Here is a 24166-nt window from a genome sequence, read left to right as displayed (position 1 = left end):
AAACCACTCACAGTAGTCATCTCTTGTTTAAATATTCTTTTGAGGGTCTTATGATATGCAAATCTTAGAGTAAATGCTCAAAATAAAATTCTGACACCTATTTTTGTAGTTTTAAATGCTTCATTTTCACTATAAAATACTTGAGAACTTTTAGTAAAATTTTGTGATTTAAATCTTCAAGGATAGTCATGGGTTCTTCCTCTTCTTGAAAGTGACTAAAACATAGCCTTCCCAACAAGTTTTGATTGCTAATGTGAAATCAGTTTGCTATTTTCAATCCAGATCTGAGTAAAAATGGTATAAATATAATGAGAACAACCACAACAAATGAGAGGAAATGGAAATTTTCAGGAAGGAGCCAAGGCCTAAGGACCTAATCGTGCATCACTGAAGTCAATGGAAGATTTGCCATTGACTTCAGTGGATATAACATCAGGCCCTAAATGGGTCTGGAGACTGACCCATACTATTACCACAAGAAGAAGAACAGGAGTACTTGTGGCACCTTAGAGACTAACAAATTTATTAGAGCATAAGCTTTCGTGGACTACAGAAGTGGGCTGTAGTCCACGAAAGCTTATGCTCTAATAAATTTGTTAGTCTCTAAGGTGCCACAAGTACTCCTGTTCTTCTTTTTGCGGATACAGACTAACACGGCTGCTACTCTGAAACCTGTCATTACCACTAGAGTGATCCCTCCACATCAGATTTCAGGCTCTGGACTGGCACTCAGGAGATCTAGATTAAGTTCCTGGCTCTGCCACTGAGACCATGGGCAAGCTAATTAATCTTGCTGTGCCTCAGTTCTTCATCTGTAAAATGGAAACAATGCTGCCTCCTTCCTCCTACTCTTTGGAATCGATGGAAGGTGCAACAATTTGTATATGGGGAAGTCTGGCCTCATTTTATCAAATGCTCCCTTAATGGAAATAATATCTGAAGCGCCAATAACAAAAGGAACATAAAAATATATACAAATCTTCAACTATTTTACCCTTATCCACAAGACAAACTGTAATACAAGACTACATCCATATCCTGAGGTCCTGATTACATCATAAACAACTCTGATTCATTCTCAAAACCACATATTTATATAATATACATTCTATTCAGAAAATGGAACTGAAGAACATCAAATGGAATTAACATAAGTGTTTAGTTTACCAGTAATCTTGTAAAGTGAAAAAAAACCCACTATTTTTTGTAGATCTTGGGTCAAATTCATCCCTGTTGTAACTCAGCTGAAATTAATGGATTTACGCCAACAATTAATTTGCCTCAACAGCTACAGAATATATTTCATCTTTCTTCATACAAAGTTATATGTATTCTAAATATTTCTATGGATGTTAATTAAAACTGATCATTTGCAACTCTCTCATGTGAAGCTTTAAGATTATAATCTAAACCAATTTATTTAAATCTTAAGAGAACACAAAGTATTTAAATATATACAGTAGTCATCATAATGTATTAATTATATGCATAATTTTTTTTTCCTTAATGGAAAGGAATGTACCTTACTTTTCTAGGGACAAGAAACACTAATCACCTTTCCTCCCTCCTTAATTTTTTCCACTTTACTCCTCAGTCCATTCATTCTCTGGAAACAAATGTAGAGGTAATTAATGCTCTTTGATTCAATAGCTCTCCCAGGTAATTAGTATTCCATATGGTTATTATGGTATGAAGAAATTCTCTTTGCTCGCCCTATTTACTCCTAGTTCCCTAATTATTAGATTATGTGCTATGGTTTTGAATTTACCAACATAACAACATAATCTGTTCATTACATAATTTTGAAAACCTCTATTATCTTAAGTCTATATGGAACCAGATTATGGATGAATTTGTCCCTACTGCCCCAGAATGTTAATTTAAATGCTGCATTTAATTTACATTCAAAGCCATGTCTTGAAAATTTAACCTTTAAATTAACTTTTTTTAAATCTTATATACAAATTTTGATTTAGTGTTGTCTTAAAATCTAAAACAAAAGTATGTACTGCTATTGGCTTGAGAGATGTTCTCGTTGATTACTTACCTCTTTACTCACTTCTTCATACTTTTTGAAGTTTAATGGCACTATAGTAAGATGTGGGCATAGTTTCTTAGCAATAAATCCAGGCATGGCTGCACGTACCCCAAATCTCCTTGCATGATAATTTGAAGTGGACTTAGCAGGGAAAAAAATAGATATAGAGTTAAATAACCATATCCTACAGCATACTTGTGAGTTTTAATACATGCAGCAATTTTAAAGACTGAAGTAAAAAGATATAGAGACAATGCTCTTGTCACAGAACATCTATCAAACTGCAGTAACCAGTTCCATTCTAGATTCAGTATGTTATGTTCCATAGCTTGTAATTTATTTGCATTATGAGAACTACATGATTTTAGGGACTGGTAACTGGACAGTTTTATCTCTAGTTTGCAGGTTCAAATTAAGTCAATTTGTTAATTGATAAACAGTTGGGGGGAGGGATAGCTCAGTGGTTTGAGCATTGGCCTGCTAAACCCAGGGTTCTGAGTTCAATCCTTGAGGGGGCCGCTTAGGGATCTGGGGCAAAATTAGCACCTGGTCCTGCTAGTGAAGGCAGGGGGCTGGACTTGATGACCTTTCAAGGTCCCTTCCAGTTCTAGGAGATAGGATATCTCCATATATTATATTATATTTATATTTATTTAACTGAAGTGTTTTCAGTTTTTGCAGATCTGCTCAGAGAAGCACTAACCAGCATTTGTTAGCAATGTTAGCAAAGAGCACAGTATTGAGTAGGCCATAGACACTGTTCCCATTTGCCCCCAAAAGGTGGTCTCTCTAGAAGAGGGGTGAGTCACACTGGCTGAACAGCTTGTGGAAGCTTGTATGGCTGTTGTCTATGCCATTCTTGTTCCAGGGCTAAAGGACATCAGTCTCCTGGCAATCCAGTACCTTTCACATGCCCTTTAAACTATACTCCTCTTTCTTGCTTTGGAGGCTAATTCCAATATTAATAACAAAAAAATGGAAACTAAAGACTTGCTTGTATATCTGGTCATCCAAGACAATATTAATTTTAAAAGTTAATAAAAGTCCAGTATGCTTGATTTTTTATTAACTGAAGGCCTCCACCTTTAGTATACTCTGAGGAGCAGTAGGGCTCACTGAAATATGGGAAACAGACTGAGACATGACATGCTGTGAGGCTATGTGGGGGAGACATATCTGGAGATTGAATTATTTCCCAGGACTAGTTTCAGAGGAAGAAATAAGCAAACTAAAGAAAGGTTAAGTTACTACCACTTCTGCTCTATTCAGAGCCTATAGGTTTAATCTTACAAGGTGCTGAGCACCCTCAACTTTATTAGAGCAGAAAAAATAAAAATGCCACCAAAAATCTGTTAAAATGGATAATATCTCTAAAGTAATGATAATTCTATACGTTTTTCACTTCTATAGCATACTATATACAATGGATCAAATTCTAGGTTGATTTATTTCCCATGCAACTCCATTGACTGAATTTGATGTAAACCAGCCCCATCTTGGCCCAATACGTGCCAATCAAACTAATCATAATCTACATCAGCATAATTTTTAGAATCAGACAAAATCCACCGGTATATAAATAAATTCTAAAGGCTTTCTTGGATGCTTTAATGTAATTTTCATTTCATGCTTAAATCGATGGGAATCTGCCAATAATGAGGTTGCCAGGTGTCCTGTTTCCGACTGGAATGCCCAGTCAAAAAGGGACCTTGGCAGCTCCGGTCAGCACTGCTGACCAAGCCGTTAAAAGTACAGTTGGCGCGGGGCTGGCCGGCTCCCTACATGTCTCCGAGCAGCTCCCTGAAGTGGCAACATGTCCATCCTGCTCCTAGGCTTAGGGCCAGCCATGGAGGCTCTGCGCACTGTCCCCACCCTAAGCACTGGCTCCGCAGCTCCCATTGGCCAGGAACCACACCAAATGGGAGCAGCAGGAGCGGCACCTGCAGACAGGGGGAGCGCGCTGAGATCCCTGGCCGTCCCTGTGCCTAGGAGCCAGAGGGACATGCCGGCTGCTTCCCGTGAGTTGCTGGAAGTAAACACTGCCCGGAGCCCACACCCCAACCCACTGCCCCAGTCCTGAGCCCCCTCCTGCACCCAAACTCTCTCCCGGAGCCCGCACCACCTCCCACACCTCAACCTCCTGCCCCAGCCCTGGGCCCCCTTCCCCAGCCCTGGGCCCCGTCCCACACCCAAGCTCCCTCCCGGAGCCCACACCACCTTCTGCACCCCAACCCCCTTGCCCCAGCCCTTAACCCCCTCCCGCACCCAAACACCCTCTGGGAGCCCACACCCCCTCCTTTATCCCAACCCCCAGCCCGGAGCCCTCTCCCGCACCTGAACCTCTCATTTCTGGCCTCACCCCGGAGTTTGCACCCCAGCCCACAGCCCATATCCCCATCTCCACTCCAAGCCCCTCATCCTCAGCCCCACCCCAGAGCCCTCACCATCTTCTGCACCCCAACTCCCTGCCCCAGCCCGGTGAAAATGAGCTAGTGAGCGAGGGAGGGGGGAGAGCGAGCGAGAGAGGGAGGTTGGATGGAGTGAGTGGGGGATGGGGCCTCGGAGAAGGGGCGTAACAAGGGTGTTTGGTTTTCTGCCATTAGAAAGTTGGCAACCCTAGCTAATAATGAACAGTCGAGGAAAAAAAGATTTCAAAATGCAGGTCTCATTTTATGTATTTAAAATAATTTGAATCTAAGTAGTTTAAGGCTAAGGATCTGTCTCAATTAGTATATCCTTTCATATTTTAATCAATAACAAATCAATACATTTGATTTTACGTAGGAACTAAACATTAGATTGGTATGAGGCCTTCTAATTTTGCCAACCAAAGTGTGCTCCACAGAGCTCTACAATCAAGCCTAAGATGGCTCTAAATATCAAAATAAAGATACAGCACAAAGAGAGTACAGGCCCCAACATGCAATTCTCCACCTTTAATTGAATGGCCAGGCCAAGAGCTTATATGCTTAATAGAAAACGTTTTCCTTTCTGTTACCTCTTCATAACTTAAAATTTTGCAAACTACCTGGTTCTTTGAAATGTAAAATCCAAATTTACACAGTAAGAAAACAAACATTTTCGCCATCTGTGTTATTATTGTATGCATTTCTAATGTTCCTGTCACCGAATCTTTATGTAATTTGGTCTTTGAATCAGTTTGACATTTGACCGTACCAGCATACTCATCGATCCCACTGCTATGGGTTTTTCCTTCAGCTCTGGGTTGTCTCTCATTTCTACTGCTGCATAAAAGGCATCCATGTCAATGTGTACAATAGTACAGCTGAGATCACGGCTCTGCTCTAGCTCCAGCGCAAGTTTGTCAGCCTGTACAAAAGCGTATAAAATGTACACAAACACAGAAATTACAAAAATATATTAGATTGGCCAAGGTGCCACAGGCCAAACAATCGTAAAAGAAAACCCTTGTCACATACTAAGAGAAGAAAAAATGGTTACTCACCTCCTCATAACTGTTGTTCTTCGAGATGTGTTGCTCATATCCATTCTACTTAGGTGTGCGCATGCCACGTGCACAGTCGTCGGAAAGATTTCCCTTAGCAGCACCCATTGGGTCGGCTGTGGAGCCCGCTGGAGTGGCACCTCTATGGCGCTCAATATATGACCCTGCTGACCCAGCGCCTCCTCAGTTCCTTCTTGCCGGTTACTCCAACAGAGGGGAAGGCGAGTGGGTCTGGAATGGATATGAGCAACACATCTCGAAGAACAATAGTTGTGAGAAAGTGAGTAACGTTTTTTTCTTCTTCGAGTGCTTGCTCATATCGATTCTAGTTAGGTGACTCCAAGCCCTACCTTGGAGGTGGGGTCGGAGTTATGGAACGACAGATTGGAGCACTGCTCTGCCGAAGGCTACATCGTCTCTAGCATGCTGGGTTATAGCGTAGTGAACGGCAAATGTGTGCACCGATGACCATGTCGCCACCCTGCAGATTTCTTGGATTGGCACCTGGGTCAGGAACGCTGTTGATGAGGCCTACGCCCTCGTGGAATGGGCCATGAGAGCCGGGGGTGGAACGTTGGCCAATTCGTAGCAGGTGCAGATGCGGGAGGTAATTCACGATGAGATCCTCTGCAACAAGATCAGGAGACCTTTCATATGGTCTGCTACGGGCCGGTTTTGTTCAACATCTTTATTAATGATCTGGATGATGAAATTAAATTGCACCCTCAGCAAGTTCGCAGATGACACTAAACTGGGGGGAGAGGTAGATATGCTGGAGGGTAGGGATAGGGTCCAGAGTGACCTAGACAAATTGGAGGATTGGGCCAAAAAAAATCTAATGAGGTTCAACAAAGACAATTGCAGAGTCCTACACTTAGGAAGGAAGAATCCCATGCACTGCTACAGGCTGGGGACCGACTGGCTAAGCGGCAGTTCTGCAGAAAAGGACCTGGGGATTACAGTGAACGAGAAGCTGGATATGAATCAGCAGTGTGCCTTCGTTGCCAAGAAGGCCAACGGCATATTGGGCTGTATTAGTAGGAGCATTGCAAGCAGACCGAGGGAAGTGATTATTCCCCTCTATTTGGCACCGGTGAGGCCACACCTGGAGTATTGCGTCCAGTTTTGGTCCCCCCACTGGAGAAGAGATGTGGACAAATTGGAGAGAGTCCACGGAGGGCAAATAAAATGATTAGGGGGCTGGAGCACATGACTTACGAGGAGAGGCTGAGGGAACTGGTGTTATTTAGTCTACAGAAGAGAAGAGTGAGGGGGGATTTGATAGCAGCCTTCAACTATCTGAAGGGGGGTTCCATAGAGGATGGAGCTAGGCTGTTCTCAGCGGTGGCAGATGACAGAACAAGAAGCAATGGTCTCAAGTTGCAGTGGGGGAGGTCTAGGTTGGATATTAGGAAAAACTATTTCACTAGGAGGGTGCTGAAGCACTGGAATGGGTTACTTATGGAGGTGGTGGAATCTCCATCCTAGAGGTTTTTAAGGCCTGGCTTGTCAAAGCCTTGGCTGGGATGATTTAGTTGGTGTTGGTTCTGCTTTGAGCAGGGGGTTGGACTAGATGACCTCCAGAGGTCTCTTCCAACCCTAATCTTCTATGATTCTACTACAGAGGTGGGCAAACTTTTTGGCCCCAGGTCCACATCTGGGTGGGGAAATTTCATGCAGGGCCATGAATGTAGGTCTGGGGCAGGGGGCTGGGGTGTGGGAGGGAGTGTGGGGTGTGGGAGAGGATGTGGTGTGCAGGAAGGGGCTCGGGGCAAGGAGTTGGGGCAGAGGGATGTGGGGTATACGAGGGGGCTCAGGGAAGGGGGTTGGGGTGCAGGATGGGGTGCACAATATGGGAGGGGCTCAGGGCAGTGGTGCAGGGAAGGGTGCGGAGTGCGGGAAGGGGTTCAGGGCAGGGGTTTGGGGTGCAGGAGGGGTGCAAGATGCAGCAGGGGCTCAGGGCAAGGGTTGGGGTGCAGGCGGGGTGCGGTGGGGGTTGGGGTGCAGGAGGGGTGAGGACTCCAGCCCAGCGCCACTTACCTTGAGTGGCTCCGAGGTGGCAGCGGCATGCACTGGGGCCAGGGCAGGCTCCCTGCCTGCCTGCCTGCCCTGTCCATGGCCCCGCGCCACTCCAGGAAACAGCTGGCACCATGTCTCTGCGGCCCCTGGGAGAGTGGGGGCAGAGGGCTGAGCGCGCTGCCCTTGCCTGGGGGTACCTCCCCCAAAGCTCCCATTAGCCTGGGTTCCCCATTCTGGGCCAATGGGAGCTTCGGGGAAGGTACCCACAGGCAAGAGCAGTGTGCGGAGCCCTCTGCCCCCTCCCTGCTCCCTCAGGGGCCGCAGGGACATGGTGCTGACTGCTTCCTAGAGTGGTGCGGGGCCCACGGCACCATGGAGTGTGGCAATCCCGCGGGCCGGATCCAAAGCCCTGAGGGGCCGGATCCAGCCCACAGGACGTAGTTTGCCCACCCCTGTTCTCCTGTTCTACCACCATGAATAATTGGTTCAACTTCCGGAACGGCCTTGAGCGATTCATATAAAAGGCGAGCGCCTATCTAATGTCTAGAGAGTGTAGATGTTGCTCTTGGCTGTTTGCATAGGGTTTAGGGTAAAACACAGGAAGGAAAATGTCCTGGTTAGAGTGAAATTAGGACACCACCTTTGGAAGGAAAGACGGATGAGGCCTGAGCTGCACCTTATCCTTAAAGAAAACGGCGTATGGAGGGTCAGAAGTGAGGGCCTTGAGCTCCGAAACCCTCCTTGCCGAAGTAATGGGAACCAGAAAAACAACCTTCCATGATAGATACAGAAGTGAGCAAGTTGCCAACGGTTCAAATGGGGGCCCCATCAGTTGAGGTCCCATGCAGGGATCAGTTGGATACGGATTCTCCAGGCCCTTGAGGAAGCGGCCTACCGTGGGGTTGGTGAAGACAGACCGCCCGGCTGTTCCCGGGTGGAATGCAGAGATGGCTGCCAGGATATACCTGCACCTTGATGGACGAAGCAGCCAGACCTTGGCTGCTTGAGCTTCAGCAGGTCCAGGAGGACAGGAATGGGGGCCTGCAACAGTGGAGAACGGCCCTGGGAGCACCAGATCGCAAACCACTTCCATTTTGCCCGATAGGTGGCCCTACTGGAGGGTTTCCTGCTACCAAGCAGAATTTCCCTGACCACCTCCTAGCACAGGAGCTCCATGGGGGTTAGCCATGAAGCTTCCAGGCCGTGAGGTGGAGAGACTGGAGGTCTGGGTGACAAAGGCGACTGTGATCTTGGCTAATCAGGTCCGGGATTAGTGGCAGCGTGATCAGGGTGTCCACCGAGAGGTCCAGGAGCGTGGTGCACCAGTGTTGTCATGGCCACGCTGGAACCACCAGGATGACTGCCGCCTTGTCCCTGTGGACTTTGAGTAGGACCTTGTGCATGAGAGGAAGCGGTGGGAACACATACATGAGATGATCCGACCATGGAGGAGGAAGGTGTCCACAAGAGATCCCTGGCTGTGGTTCCGGAAGAAGCAGAACCTCAGGGCACTTCCTGTTGCTCTGAGTGACAAAGAGATTGATATGGGGAGTTCCCCACCTCTGGAAGATGGTGAGAATGACATCCGGCGAGATGGACTACTTGTGATTGCGGAACGATCTGCTGAGGTAGTCCGCCAGCTCGTTCTGTGATCTTGAGAGATATGTCGCCTCCAAGTGGATAGAGTGGGCTATGCAGAACTCCTACAGCTGGAGGGCTTCCCGACAGAGAGGAGAGGAATAGGCCCCACCCTGCTTGTTTATGTAAAATATCACAGTTGTGTTGTCCATCAAGACTCACACACACTGACACATCAAGCAGGCCTGGAAGGTTTGGCACGCTAGCCGAACTACTCTGAACTCCTTGATGTTGATGTGGAGTGAGAGCTCGTCTTGAGACCAGAGGCCCTGAGTCTGAAGGTCCCCCAAGTGTGCTCCCCACTCCAGTGATGATGCATCTGTTACCAGGGACAGGGAGGGCTGAGGTCTGTGGAAGGGGAATCCTTTGCACACGTCTGGTTGGTTGAGCCACCAGTGCAGGGACTGGAGGACGTGACCTGGAAGAGTCACCACCGAGTCCAGACTGTTGCATCCCGGGCGGAATGCTGACTTGAGCCAAATCTGGAGAGATCTAAGACACATCCTGGCATGCTGTACCATGTACATACAAGATGCCATGTGACCAAGTAGTCTCAGGCAGGCCCTTGCTGTGGTGGTAGGGTACCATCTGAGACTTTGTATGAAGTCCGAGAGCATTAGAATATGGGCCTCTGGCAGGAATGCTCTGGCATGACCCGAGTCCAGTATTGCCTCAATAAACTCTACCCTTTGAGTTGGTATAAGAGTTGACTTGCTCTTGTTGAGAAGAAGGCCCAACCTGTTGAACATGGACCTCATGATGCGTATCTGTGCTTCTACCTGGTCCCTGGAGTGCCCCCAGAGCAGCCAGTCATTGAGATATGGATACACCTGCACCTGTCTCTGCCGAAGGAAGGCGGCAACAACTAACATGCACTTGGTGAACACCTGAGGGGCTGTGGACAGGCCGAAGGGGAGAACCTTAAACTGGACATGGTTGTGATTGACCACAAACCTGAGGTATCATCTGTGAGCAGGACGTATGGATATATGAAAATACACATCCTTGAGATTGAGGGTGGCATACCAATCTCCCCAATCCAGAGAAGGAATTATGGAGTTCAGGGAGACCATGCAGAACTTCAGATTCACCATGAATCTGTTGAGGCCTGCAGGTCTAGAATGGGTCTGAGACCCCCTTTGGCTTTGGGGATTAGGAAATATTGGGAATCGAATCCCTTGCCCCTTAGCTCCTGAGGCACCTCCTCCACTGCCCCTGCGGCAAGGAGTGCCTGCATCTCCTGGATAAGGAGTTGCTCGTGAGAAGGGTGCCTGAAGAGGGATGGGGAAGGGGGGTGGGAGGGAAGGGAGGAGCAGAATTGGAGAGAATATCCCACTTCTACCGTGCGAAGAACCCAGTGGTCCGATGTTATTTGGGACCAAGCACAGTGGAAGTGGGACAGATGATTCAAGAAACAAGGGGAAGGATCTGGCGTTGTGGCAGATGGACCGTCCTTGGGCACACCTTCAAAATGCCTGCTTTGAGCCCGATGATGGCTTAGTCGGGCCATGGCCCTGCCCGGGCGGAGGATGGGAAGGCTTGCGCCTGCCATTTCTGCCCCTCCTTCTAGAGAAATCCTGCCTCCTCTGAGGAGGAGAAGGGCGTTGTTGCAGCCTGAAGTGTTTGCGTTGGGTTGCCGGTATGTGCATACCCAACAACTTCATTGTAGCCCAGGAGTCTTTTAGGCTGTGCAGCCTGGAGTCTGTTTGCTCCACGAACAGGCCTGCCCCGTCGAACGGCAGGTCCTGCAGAGTTTGCTGCACTTCTGGGGGTAAGCCAGATGCCTGTAGCCATGAACTCCTCCTCATGGCTATCCCTGAGGAAAGGGTGCAGATGGCAAAGTCCTCAGTGTCAAGGGAGGCCTGCAAAGAGGTCCGTTCTACTGGTTTGCCCTCCTCAACAATAGCCCCAAACTCCTCCCTGGACTCCAAGGGAAACAATTCCCTAAGTTTCAGCATGGAGTTCCAGGAATTGAAGCTATATCTGCTCAGGATTGCCTGCTGATTAGCAATCATGAGCTGTAAGCCCCCTATGGAATAGACCTTCCTGATGAAAAGGTTGAGTCTTTTAGAGTCCTTGGATTTGGAGTGAGATCTTGCTGCCCCTGCCTCTCATGTTCATTCACCATCGACACCACCAGGGAGCAGGGCTGTGGGTGGGTATACAAATACTCGTACCCCTTAGAGGGGTTGAAGTATCCCCTTTCTACACCCTTGGCTGTCGGGGGAATGGAGGCCACGTCTGCCACAAGATCTTCAAGTTGACCTGGATGGCCTTGATAAGTGGCAGGGCTACTCTAGATGGACCTTCGGGGCCAGTATGTCCACCATAGGGTTCTCTTGTTCCGCCACCTCCTCAGCCTCTAGGCCCATATTGCACGCCATCTTGCGCAGCACGTCTTAGTGGGCACAACTGTCTATGGACGTGGCCCTGAAGTAGAAGTCTCCGCCACCGCCTAATCCGGAGAGGATGACGAGGACTCAAGTGGGGGAACAGGGTCATCCTGGACCTCTTACTCCATCGAGACATCCTGCCCAGCCTCCTGTTCCGGGTCAACTATCACCAGGTCCACTGAAGGAGCGAGGGTCGGTTCCAGGGAAAGCACTGAGGCCGGAGTCCCCTCAGCGCCCTGGGGGCAGGGCGGCTGTCCGAAGCCACTGGCAACCTGGGCTCGGATAGCACTGACCGGGAGCCCTTTGACAAACTACCCTGGGCCTGGTGATATGCCCAGGGGGTCCAAAAGGGCCACTGTGCTGGCCCCGGCCACTGTGCTGGCCCCAGCCATTGCACCGGCCATGGCATTGTGCCCACATTGGGAAGTCTATGTGCCGACCGGTGCCGGCTCCGGCGTGAGTATCTTGACTCGGTCTCCAAACCCGAACTCCAAGACCAGGATCTTGATGCCCATGGCTGTGCCAAGCGGAGCTGGGCTGGTGAGCAGTGCTGCGAGGATGGGGAGCAGTGCCTGGATCGGGATCGATGCCAGGACTGGGAGTGGCGCCGTGACGACTGGTGGTGCTGAGACCTCGATTGGTGCCGTGGTGACTGGTGCCGAGAACGGGACCTCCATCGCGTCGGGGATTGGTACCAGGATGGTGACTGGTGCCACGAATCAGACCGGTGTTGTGAATACGACTGGTGCCACGACTCAGAGTGGTGCTGAGGGATGGATTGGTGCCACGACTCAGAGCGGTATCTCCGTGTTGTCGGCGAGCAGTGCCTGGGAGATGCAGGTGGACGCAACATCGCTGGCTTTCTGCCTTTGTTGGCGCTGGGGGCTTGTCCCAGAGGGCCGGAGACTGCGGTGTGGTCATGGCAAAGGCGTCAGGATGGATGGCAGCCCCACTTCTTCCACCATATGGCTTTTGGGAGTCCAATGGCACCGGACTCAATGGTACCCTTTAGGGGACCGAAGTCGACAGCGCTGGCTCCAAACGTTCTGGCACTGGGCCCTCCTCCCTGGGGCACGCCCCATTGGCCAACTCTGAAGGAGTGGGTCTCAAAGTCGGAGATTCAGTCCTACCCTTCTTCCAGTGCTGCTCCTGTGGCGCCAGGGAATGGGATTGGTGCTGGACAGTTCCTGCCGGCTTTGGGAGCAGCGGTGCTGCTTCTGCCACAGATGCCGGAGTGCTGCACACCGATTAACTCAGTGTCACGTCTTGCCGCACTCAGGTGGATTGCGATCTCAGAACCACCTCCATAAGGAGCTGTTTTAAATGGAAGTCCCACTCCTTTTTTGTTCTAGGGCAAAACCCTTTACAAATCCTGCACCTATCAGCCTGGTGTGCCTCCCCCAGACACTTTAGACAAGTGTTGTGGGGATGACCAGTTATCATCGGCTTATTGCAGGACTTGCAGGGTTTGAACCCTTGGGACCGAGGCATGCCCCAAGTCCCCAAGGGGAGATAGGCAGTCAGGATGGAGGGGAAACCCACACAACCAACAGCTAAAACTACTAACACTAAAACTACAACAAACTGAAAGCTAGGAGAACGAGAGGAGAACTTGCTAAGCAAATCACCCCAGTTCCAACAACCATCACTGGTGGTAAGAAGGAACTGAGGAGGTGCCGGGTTGGCAGGGTCATATACTGAGCGCCATAGAGGGGCCACTCCAGGGGGCTCGACAGCTGACCCAATGGGTGCTGCTAGGGGAAAACTTTCCGACGACTGTGTATGTGGCGCGCGCATACCTAATTGGAATCAATATGAGCAAGCACTTGACGAAGAAAGCTTGTTTTTGCTCCAACCTGTTCTGTGGGGGAAAAGAGGTAAGTAACAGATGGCAAAAAAGTGAAAGTGGAAAAAGTATGTTATATTTATACATATAAATGCAAGTACGCATAATATTCCACAAATATACACGTTGTATTTATTGTTTACAGAACTACTTTTTAAAAAAAAACTAAAGGTCTCTCCCCTCTCACCTAGTTGAGCTCTCATACTGCAACTTATTTGCTAAAAGGATAACTACTGAGTAATATGAGATTTTCCCGCTTCCTTCTGGTTTGCTCCCAGCCAATTTGTTTGAAGACTGAAAGACCACGACGTGGAATCAAATTAAGCTTTTCCACATAGCAATGCATAGCACATATCCTAGTTCAGTGAGTTGGGCTGGTCAAACTGGTTTGTATAAAATGTAAGGCACCAGTGGGAAAGGTAGACGGTGAGGAGTTCAAATAACAACAGAAGAAATATTTGAAAAAAATAATGAAAACAGCATTATATAATATATAGAAGAAAAACAAGTCATTACATTTAAATCCTCCGGGAGCAGACTTAGTTATTTTCATTGTAATATCAATTAAGCAAGGGCTAAAATCCATGTAAAATTATCAAAAGGCATTTCTCTTCATTTTAATTAATTTTTTTCCTCTTTGTTAATTCTGATGATTTCATATTCTACAAACTATAGGTAGGTTATTCTCACACTCAAATGACCTTTAATTACTTGAATTTATGTTGCCTCCCACACCCCCAGTCACACAATTTAATCTGCATTTCCAGATACTGTCTTAATACAAAAAAAACTGTTTTCCCCCCACCTGCATTACTAGCATAATGTCATATCTAATGATTCACTAGTATCTTATGCACATATAAAAACAGAGATGGAAACCCCTTTAAGCTAGTCACGAATTAAAACCATGATTATTTAAAATAGCAACAGCAGCTCATTAAAGGAAACAGTAAAACAAAAGCTTTGTAGACTTACTTCTGAGAATCATGTTTGTTTATAACCATATTTCCCTACTAAATCTAAAGACAGTTAAAGACGAATTTCTCAGAGGTAAACCAGGTGCATAAGTTGAAAAATTATGTAGCATTCTTTTTTGAAAGAAAATTCTGATATGGAAGACTTAGGGGGGTTTCAATATATTTTATAGGGGAAAAGAGCTGAAAATTTGGGCCATTAGACTTTTAAAATTCTTAAATTTTTGTATTTATTTTTAGACAAATAGATTGAAGAAGTTATTGTGATTTGTTCTTGACCAAAGATGTGATATAGATGCCAAAAAACCTTTCTTTCTTAAGTAGCATATATGAAATAAGAATTAAAAAGCTTAATTTGGTGCCTGTTTATGTTTGTAAAACTATCTGACAGAATGGAGAGAAACTAGGAGTGACCAGTAATACTCTGTTACAAGGGGACAGCAATGTCATGCAGAGTTAAAAACAGCTAGAAACCAGCATCCATAAAAATGGCAACAGTGGCTGTTGGCAATAGTTAATACAATTCAGAAGCTGATACTTATGAAAGTTTTAAATTAATCATAGTATTGAATAAATGAATATAAAAATATAGCTTTGATCCTTCACAGTATGGATTATTGAAGAATTTCAGACATTTCTGGGTTGTGTAGTAGACGAGTCTCAATCAGCCATGACCAATTTATCAGAAGTGGGAACTTGCTGCATATAGTATTGTATAGGAAAACTTGGCCTGACTAATAAACCAATGACATTCAGTGCATTGTATAGAAAACTTGGCCTGACTAATAAACCAATGACATTCAGTGCATATGAAACTCCATCTTTGGCATTTACGATTTTATTTTATTTATAAAGCCAAATAAAATATTTTAAAATGCTAATGGTAAGTTTTGAAGGGTTTACTTACTGCCCAAAAATACTGAAGATGTTAGAGATTACTTTGGGACCTTTGTGATTATAAGTGCTCCTTTGCCCCTAGCTGGCTGCAGAGGAGGCTGTCTAAAATAAAGACAAACTAAAACACCTTTATTTTTCATTTCTGACACACAGAGTCCCACAGCATGTGCAGGTTCTGTTATATCAAGAAAACACTAGAAAAGGGGGTATTATGTTGCTGACGCTATGGATTTATGTTGCTGCCATGTCCAGCATCACTGGGATACTGTCTAGCAAAAGGAATGACTTTTTTGAAATCTTGTACATTACAATATCAGTACTGACTGCCAACCTGAAAAGAACTGTCATGTTAGTGAGCACCCTAAAAGAGCCCAGTTTCCCACCCTCTACTATCCTACAAACTGATAAGACTTCATCTGTAGATAAAAATTTACAGTGTTACACAGAAGCATGGAGCTTTTCATACTTCTGTAACTCTGCACAAGTTGTCTTCCCCCTTACCGAGCTGAGGCAAATACTAGAGCAGGGTTGCTCACACTTCATTGCACCACAACCCCCTTCTGACAAAAAAAAAAATGACTGAATGACCCCAGGAAGGGGGACTGAAGCCTGAGCCCCGCCACCCTGGACAACAGGGCTGAAGCCCATCCCCCATCGCCCTGTAGGGGAGGGAGGCAAAGCTTGAGGGCTTCAGCCCTAGGCAGGGGGGCTGTAACCTAAGCCCCGCCAGCCAGGGCTGAAGCAGAAGCCTGAGCCCCACCGCCTGGGACTGAATCCTTCTGGCTTCAGCTTCCACTTGTGACTTGCATCTGAAGAAGTGAGGTTCTTACCCACGAAAGCTTATGCTCCCAGTACTTCTGTTAGTCTCAAAGGTGTCACAGGACCCTCTGTTGCTTTTTACAGATTCAGACTAACACGGCTACCCCTCTGATACTGGGAGCTGTGTGTTAAACATATACTGTATGGTATAATTCTAAGTACTCTGAAAAATCAAGTCCTAGGCACTTGGTGGTCAAATTGGGAACCCAAAATTAGTGGGATTTTAACCTTAATCTCTCTGTGCCTTCATTTCCCACATGTAAAATGGGGATAATAATATTACCTGACCTGATGGGTGTTGTGAAAATAAATTCATCAATGTTTGTGAAGTACTCAGATGCTATAGTGATGAGCGTCACAGAAAAAAATATGAGGAAATTAATAATTCTGTATCCAGATCAGAATTAGACTAGCATATGGTAAACAAGGCTTGGGACTACATATTGAACAATGAAGATAAAACAAAATATTGAACAGCCGCTCAATAAACACTACCTATCCTGTGCACAGAATGAGGCAGGGGTCAGTTTGAAAAAAATAGTATGCAATCATGTCATTAAAGATTGAATCACACTGCATGTAAACAGAGACAAATTAAGGTGCTTGACTTAGCAACTTTAATGTTCTTTTAATGTGATTTTTGTATGCAATACTATCTAGTTTCTGATAACATTGTCCATCACTGCAGTCTCTGAATACCTATGCAAAAGTGCTTCTTTTGGACCACAGAAACATTTTCATACACAGCTCCATGTCTTATATTGATAGTTTTCTCAGACCCTTTATTTCCTTCCACTGTACATGGATGTTCATAACCAAACCCTAATAATAAAGGAAACCAATTTTTCTATTGTAGGCAATATGCACCTTTGGCCAGATTTTTTGTTTATAAAACTTTGAAGACTTCAATGACATAGTAGTTAGAAAGCAAAGATAGATAAATCACAAGCTGAAGTAATAGGATAATCCTAGTGACATTTTTCCCTATCACTATAAACCATCTAACATAAGACATGCATTAGCCAGGACTTTTTAAAAAAAAAAACACACACACAAAATGTTTAAACCAAAATGACTGCTCTGGTATTTGTTAAGAAAATTAATCAATGAGTTTCATAGGAGTGCATCATGAACAATGCATTTTATTTATTAGTTGATTAGGTGTTTTCAGCATTGGGGGAAAGGAGTTCTTGTTTTAATTCCATTTTGTTCATACAAGAAATACTTCAAATTAAGAGTCTTATTATCTATTTAAATTTTCTTCTGTTAACTAAATATAAATTTACACCATCAAAATATTATGTAGGTTTTAGCTACATAATTTTTGCTAACATCAAATGAACCAGGCAACTACAACTTGTGCACCACTTTGAAATTTTAGGACTAGCATCAATAATATACTCCTAAAAATTGTTATTCTCCCTCCAATCAAAAAAACTTCTCAAATTGGTTAGTACCTGTAGTTGTGCTTTCAGAAGCTGTTGGCTGGTAATTTTATCTTTTAGCTGCATCATTTTTTCAATTCGTTGGTTAACTTGTTGATCTTTCTTAAGCTCATTTTCATAAAATCTAGAACCCTATCAGAAAAATAAAAAGTTAAGATACATTTGAAAGTTCATTGTTTTCCTTATCTTACAATAACTGAAAAGAAAAAGATGCAATTTGTCTGCTAACAACTCATTTAAATGGAAAAAAAATAGCACTGAAATAAAATGGACAGTTGTTTCCAATCCTATCAGAGAAGCAGATACAGCCTTATATGTTGGACTCTGTATATTGTAAGGATTTCTTACGCGTATTATATATATTTTGGATATTCACATAATTGAGGTATACACACAAAAGACAACTGTGGTACTCAGATTACATGAAATTCATATTCTTCCTTTCCTCCGCCACTCAGAGTTTAATATACTTCTGAGGAAACCTGCTAGACTCCAGAAAGGTGGGGACATGTCTTCATGTGTGATGATGCAATTCTAAAAACATTAGCTAGATCAGAGAGATGTCAAAATAACTAAAAAGAAATAAGTTACTTGTACTCTCTAAGCTATTTTCTGTTATATCTTCAAAGATACTGAATGCAAAAATTGAAAATTGACCTCAGGCACTTTTACTTTTCATGTGCAGCATTTCCTCATTGGTCCATATGGTCTCATCTGGAGAAAAATAATGCCATTATTTAAGTCAATGGTACAACCTCATCTGGAATACTGTGTGCAGTACTTGTCACCCAATCTCAGAAGGATATTGCAGAATTAGAAAGAGTTTAAAAGAGGGTGATGGAAATGTTCAGGGGTATGCAAAATCTCCACATGAAGAGAGATGGAAAAGATTGAGATTATTTATCTTGGAAAGGAAATTAATAAGAGGGGACATGATGAAGGTATAGAAAATAATAAATGATATAGAGAAGGTAGATCAGGAACTTCTGTCTCATAACACAGGAACAAGGTGATAATCAATGAAAATAAAAGGGGGCAGATTCAAAACACAAATATTTTTTCACAGAACGTGTCGTTAGAGGCACTCATTGCCACAGGATGCCACTGAGGCCAAGAATTTAAGAAGATTCAGAGAGGGATTGGACATTTATGTGATCCAGCTTTATAACAGTTAATGCTAAAAAAAAAAGTATTGGAAGAGATTAAAACCTCATGCTTCAAGGTTTCAATCAATCTCTTACCTAATAGATATTAGGATGAACTTTCCTTCAGTATCAGGCATGCATGTAATCTTCTCTTCCCTCTATAAGCAAACATTAGTGATTGTGCCTATTGGAAAGAAAGTCCCATACTTTTTCTCTTTGGTGCTAGTAGTAAATTTTTTACAGGTATTTAAGATGTTAGTAATTGCTGGCAAGCAACTATGAAATTTGGGTTCCCTTATATCTGTCTTGTAGCTCCTCACAGTAGTGATGCAATAATAAGACTGTGTTCCTTACAAGGGCTTTGTTTGTTTGTTTTTTGGAGCAGCTAAAAGGGAAGAGAGATTTGGGAGAGTTCCATACAAGAATCTACAGCTATAATACACCTGATACTGTACAGTTTGTTGATTTTTTCCCCAACAAATGCAGATTTTAAAAGGGCACGAAACTTGTTTTCCTCATTTTACAGTTTTCAAAATCTATCGTTCATTTGGCTCCATCTCTCTCTCAATATAATGGCAGCAGCAGTAGCAGTTTGGAAGGAATTATTTCAAAAAATACCAAATGGGATGTCTCTTACAAAGGATCACGGTTTGAGGAAGTGCTTAACAGTAAGATCAGGTGAAATATATGAAAAACTAAACCCTTTGTTTCATGCAAATATCCTTAGCACAGTGAAAAAATGGACAATACAAAAGCAGTCTGCAATAGCAGAATTGTTTTTAATGCTATATTTTTCAAAGTTCTCCCTAAAGTATTAGCTCTTCCATAAAGCAACAGTACAGCATTCATTATTTTACCATAATTGTTTAACAACAAATCTAGGGCCAGATTGACCTCTCTTGTAACAGAATGCTGTGGAAGTGGGGGAACTCTGAGAGGTTACCCTTGCTCAGTTATCCCTAGATTGTTTGATGGGAGGACTCTGAAAACCTCATAGATTTGGGGCCTCTCCCAAGCTCCAAAGGAGAGATGCTGACAGGGACTGCACCACTGGCTGCTTCCCCTTCGAACACACCCTAAAAAGGAGGTGTAGTCAGCCCTAAGGAGTTCTACTGAAAAAGTTTATATAACCGGAAACCATATTAACTTTTCCAGCAAAGCGTACTGCATTGGTTGTGGGGAGGGTGATGGAAAGCAACCTTTCCTCTGTCACCCACATACAGAACAGAGGAGGCTGCCCCCATTTATGCATGCAAAACTAAGAAATAAAAAAGTAAAAACAAGCACTAGTGAAAAGGGTTACACAAACGAACCTTGGTGGCCTCCATTATGATTTTATTGATTTTCTCTTTATCCAGTCCTTGCATTCCAGCCTTGTTATCATTGAGGCCCATTCTAAGCAGAAATCCATCATCATCAGACGTGTTAACAATTTTCTTTGTGCTGTCCATAGCGCAACGCAGTGAGTGCTTTTTCAAACTTTAATAACCTAAAAGAGAATATAAGTTCCATACTTCTTTCAGAACTCCAGTTGATGAATAATACAATTCCACAATCACTTTCAATTTTATTAGACACACCAAATACCGAGGTTTGATATGGAATTCTTCAAATTAGCTCAACTATACACAGTCACCAAACAAAGAAAAAACCTCAACTGTATTAGTGTCTGGAGTAGAGCTGCGTGGAAAATGATTTATCATCCTGTGAAAATGTTAAAGATTCAGTAATTTTCCTCATTCTACTTTGGGGCGAAAGAAAATCAGAGAGAGACAGGAACATGAGCCTGGGTCTTCCACACCCTAGGTAAGTGCTCTAACCACTGGGCTATTAGCTATTCTGGGTGATTCCTCTTTCTCTTGTTTTGACCAAAAATTCCATCCTGGACGTGAGAATCCTTCACAACAAAAATTTTGTCTAAACTGATACATTCCCACAAAAAGTTTTGGTTCCAACGAACTGGCATTTTCCAACCCAAAAACCTGTTTCTTTGAAAAATTTCCAACTAGCTTTATATCTGTTCATTTGGTAACTTGGGCTCAAGCAAATGATAAGCATTTTAATATGGCCAAATGTCAAGTTACACACCAAGGAACAAAGAACATAGGCCATTCTTGCAGAATGGAGGACTCGATTCTGGGAAGCTGTGATTCTGAAAAAGACTTGGGGGTCATGGTGGACAAATATGAGTTTCCTGAACAATACTGTAGCCAAAAGGACCAATGCAACTCTTGAATGCATAAACAGGGGAATTTCAAGTTGAAGTAGAGAGGTTATTTTACCTCTGTATTTGGCCAGGGTGTGACCACCACTAGAATACTGTGTACAATTCTAGCATCCACAGTTCAAAAAGGATGTTGATAAAATGGAGAGGAAGTTCAGAGAAGAGCCATGATATATTATTAAAGGATTGGCAAACATACCTTACAATGATAGATTAAAGGAGCTCAGTCTAGCTTAACAAAGAGAAGGTTAAGGGGAGACTTAATCACAGTGTTTAAGAACCTATACGAGAATGGGTTCTTCAATCTAGCAGACAAAGGTATAACAAGAATGAACGGCTGGAAGTTGAAGCAAGCCAAATTCAGACTAGAAATAAGGTGAACAATTCTTGACAGTGGGGGTAATTAACCATTGGAACAACTTCCTAAGGTTTGTGGTGGACTATTCATCAATAGCAATTTTTAAACCAAATTTGGTTATTTTTCTAAAAGATATGTTGTCACTCAAACAGGAATTCAGGGAAGCCCCATAGGGTTGCCAACTTTCTAATTGCACAAAACAAACACCCTTGCCCCACCCTCTTCCCAGAGGCCCCACCCCTGCTCACTCCATCCCCCCTCCCTCCATTGCTCGCTCTCCCCCACCCTCACTCACTTTCACCAGGTTGGGGCAGAGGGTTGGTGTGCGGCAAGGGGTGAGGGCTCTGACTGGGGGTGCTGGCTCTGGGGTGGGACCAGAAATGAGGGGTCTCCAGGCTGGGACAGGAGGTCGGGGTGTGAGAAGTGGTGAGGGCTCCAACTGGGGGTGCGGGCTCTGGGGTGGGGCAGGGGTTGTGGTGCTGGAGGGGGCTCAGGGCTGGGGCAGGAGGTTGGGGTGCAGGAAGGGGTGATGGCTCCGACTGGGGGGTGCGGGCTCTGGGGTGGGGCAGGGGTTGTGGTGCTGGAGGGGGCTTAGGGCTGGGGCAGGATGTCGGAGGAGGTTTGGGATGCAGGCTCTGTCCAGGTAGCGCTTACCTCCGGCATCTTCTAGGCGGAGGGGACAGAGGACTCTGCGTGCTGCCCACACCTTCAAGCGCCACCCATGCAGTTCCCATTGGCTGCAGTATCTGGCCAATGGGAGCTGCAAAGCCAGCGCTCAGGGAGGGGGCAGCGCGCAGAGCCCCTGTGGTTGCCCCAGACATGCAAGCCACTTCTGGGAGCCAGGTGGAGCCAGCCTTAGCCCTGCTGCGCCACAGGACGGACTTTTAGTGGTTGAAATCCAGACGCCTGGCAACCCTAAAGCCCCATGACCTGTTTGATATAGGAGGTCTGACTAAACAATCATAATAGTCCTTTCTGAGAGACAGGTTTTGTTTACAAAAAAAATAAAATTACACTGCCAATTTGAAATAAAGAACATTCCTATGTGCAAAGCGTACTGCATTAGACTTACAGCTGCACAGTGGCTTTTCTTGTGACAGGCTATCTTTCCAGATTCATTGTAAAAATAAAATCAAACTGGCACTTCCCACCACCATGTTAAATTTATTTTTTAAATGTAAATTAATAGATTTTAAGGCCAGAAGGGACAATTATGATCATTTAGCAGCCTGACTTCCTGCATGACACAGGCCACAGAACCTAAACTAGGAATTTCTACATCAAACCATAACTTCTGTTTGAGCTGGAGCATATCTTTTAGAAAGACATCCAGTCTTGATATAAAGACTTGAAGAGATGGAGAATCTACCATGTCCCTAGGAAAGTTGTTCTATTTGTTCATTAACCTCACTGTTAAAAATGTGTATTTTTTTCTTGTCGGAATTTGTCTAGCTTCAGCATCTAACCATTGGATCTCATTATGCTTATTTCTGCTAGTACTAAACAGCCAGCTACTATCACGTTTCTTATCCACGTAGGTATTTGCAGATCACAAACAAGTCACCCATAACCTTTGCTTCGACACAGTAAGTTGATTGAGCCTCTTAATTCTTTCACTCTCCACCTGTTTTCCAGACCTCAAGTCATTCTTCAATAAAATGTAAATGAAATGCTGCCCAAGCAACTGTCCTATGACAAAATCTCCTTTTCAGTGGGTTAGCACAAAAAAGCAGAGTTCTCTGAATGACAGCTCAGCATGAGCTCAATAAATATCAGAACATGTATTTATTATTGGAAGAGGGTATAAAGGCAGCTCCCTCCTACTGCTGATTCAAAAAACAATTTAATTTTCTCTCCGAGGCAAGGAGCACCCATCTCCTTAACTTCCTCTCAGTTACTTCCTCAGTCAAGAGTCCTTTCCATCTGATAGGAGCCACACCCTTTCAAGGGATGTCTCTGGATGTGCTGCACACCCAGACCAGTTACCAAAGTAACTCTATTGCACAACAATGGAAATAAAACAGTGCTGGAACTTTTCTAGCAAGATGCATATTTAAAAACTGTTGCTTCTCCAGCTGAAGGGTTAAGAAAGAAGAAGCAGGATCCCCTGCCAAAGATCTGGAGGCAGCCCACATTTGCGTTTAGGCATTTATGGTTGAATTTTCCACCTGAAATGATCACATACAGGTTCATGGAGGGGAAGGATTCCTCTATATGTTAAATACTCAGAAGACTGACCCAAAAGCATCACTAATTAATTATTTTTTAATCTTGTGGTTTTTATCTCATTCTTAGGATTTTTGAGCTCTTAGCAGTATGGCATTCTGTTCGCATTTAGAAGGTTATGTTCCCAATTGTATTAGAAATGAAAGCTGAAAGTTTCTGCAAAAACTTATGAGTAACCCTAATCAAGGTGCTTCTCTAATTCATTGTGAGTGAATGGATTTATCAAATCTTTAAGCATATGCATTTGTTTCCCTTATTTTCTTTAATGATGGTGGTGTTCATTTTTGCTGAATTTTTCGCCCGGAACAGGAGACCAACTGCATTCCTGTAGTAGAGCAAGTTATATTTTTTAAATATAAAAGTTCTATCTGATTAAAAAAATCTTAAGTTTTAATTATATTTAATGCATTCGGTTTGTTATTCATGACATTTTTTCAGAAAAGCCAAGACCAGCTGAATAATAATCTGTGTTTTTTTGGCTCTGGCCTGTCAGAGCGCAGAACAAAAGCAGACATCAGACGAACACCTTGGGTGCTCTGAGGCCAGCTGGGAGTGGGGAGTGCCAGGCAGACCTGAGACCAGCTCAGTAGTGCTGCATGACTTTGAAGCACATTTTCATACTCTCTCCACCCGTGTTGGTGCAATCAACCACACTGTTGGGAACCATTGGCCCTGCAA

The 24166-nt window shown here is 44.5% G+C and overlaps 1 protein-coding gene across 2 annotated transcripts in view; it reads right to left on the bottom strand.

Annotated features, from left to right (window-relative positions):
- The window catches only part of POLK (DNA polymerase kappa), a 106082-nt gene that overhangs the window by 67479 nt on the left and 14437 nt on the right, over positions 1 to 24166 (bottom strand). For both annotated transcript variants that reach the window (XM_054032582.1, XM_054032578.1), the window contains exons 2-5: positions 19994 to 20169; positions 17548 to 17667; positions 5216 to 5368; positions 2048 to 2179 (exon numbers count right to left, since the gene is read on the bottom strand). In XM_054032582.1, the coding sequence (XP_053888557.1) occupies positions 2048 to 2179; positions 5216 to 5368; positions 17548 to 17667; positions 19994 to 20131 (543 nt within the window). In that variant the 5' untranslated portion in view covers positions 20132 to 20169. The remainder of the gene's footprint in view (positions 1 to 2047; positions 2180 to 5215; positions 5369 to 17547; positions 17668 to 19993; positions 20170 to 24166) is intronic.

This window comes from Malaclemys terrapin, chromosome 6, assembly GCF_027887155.1.
Source record: "Malaclemys terrapin pileata isolate rMalTer1 chromosome 6, rMalTer1.hap1, whole genome shotgun sequence".
NCBI classification, from domain to species: domain Eukaryota; kingdom Metazoa; phylum Chordata; order Testudines; family Emydidae; genus Malaclemys; species Malaclemys terrapin.
Note: the sequence above shows the minus strand (reverse complement) of the source record. Positions and strands in the feature narration are given on the sequence as shown.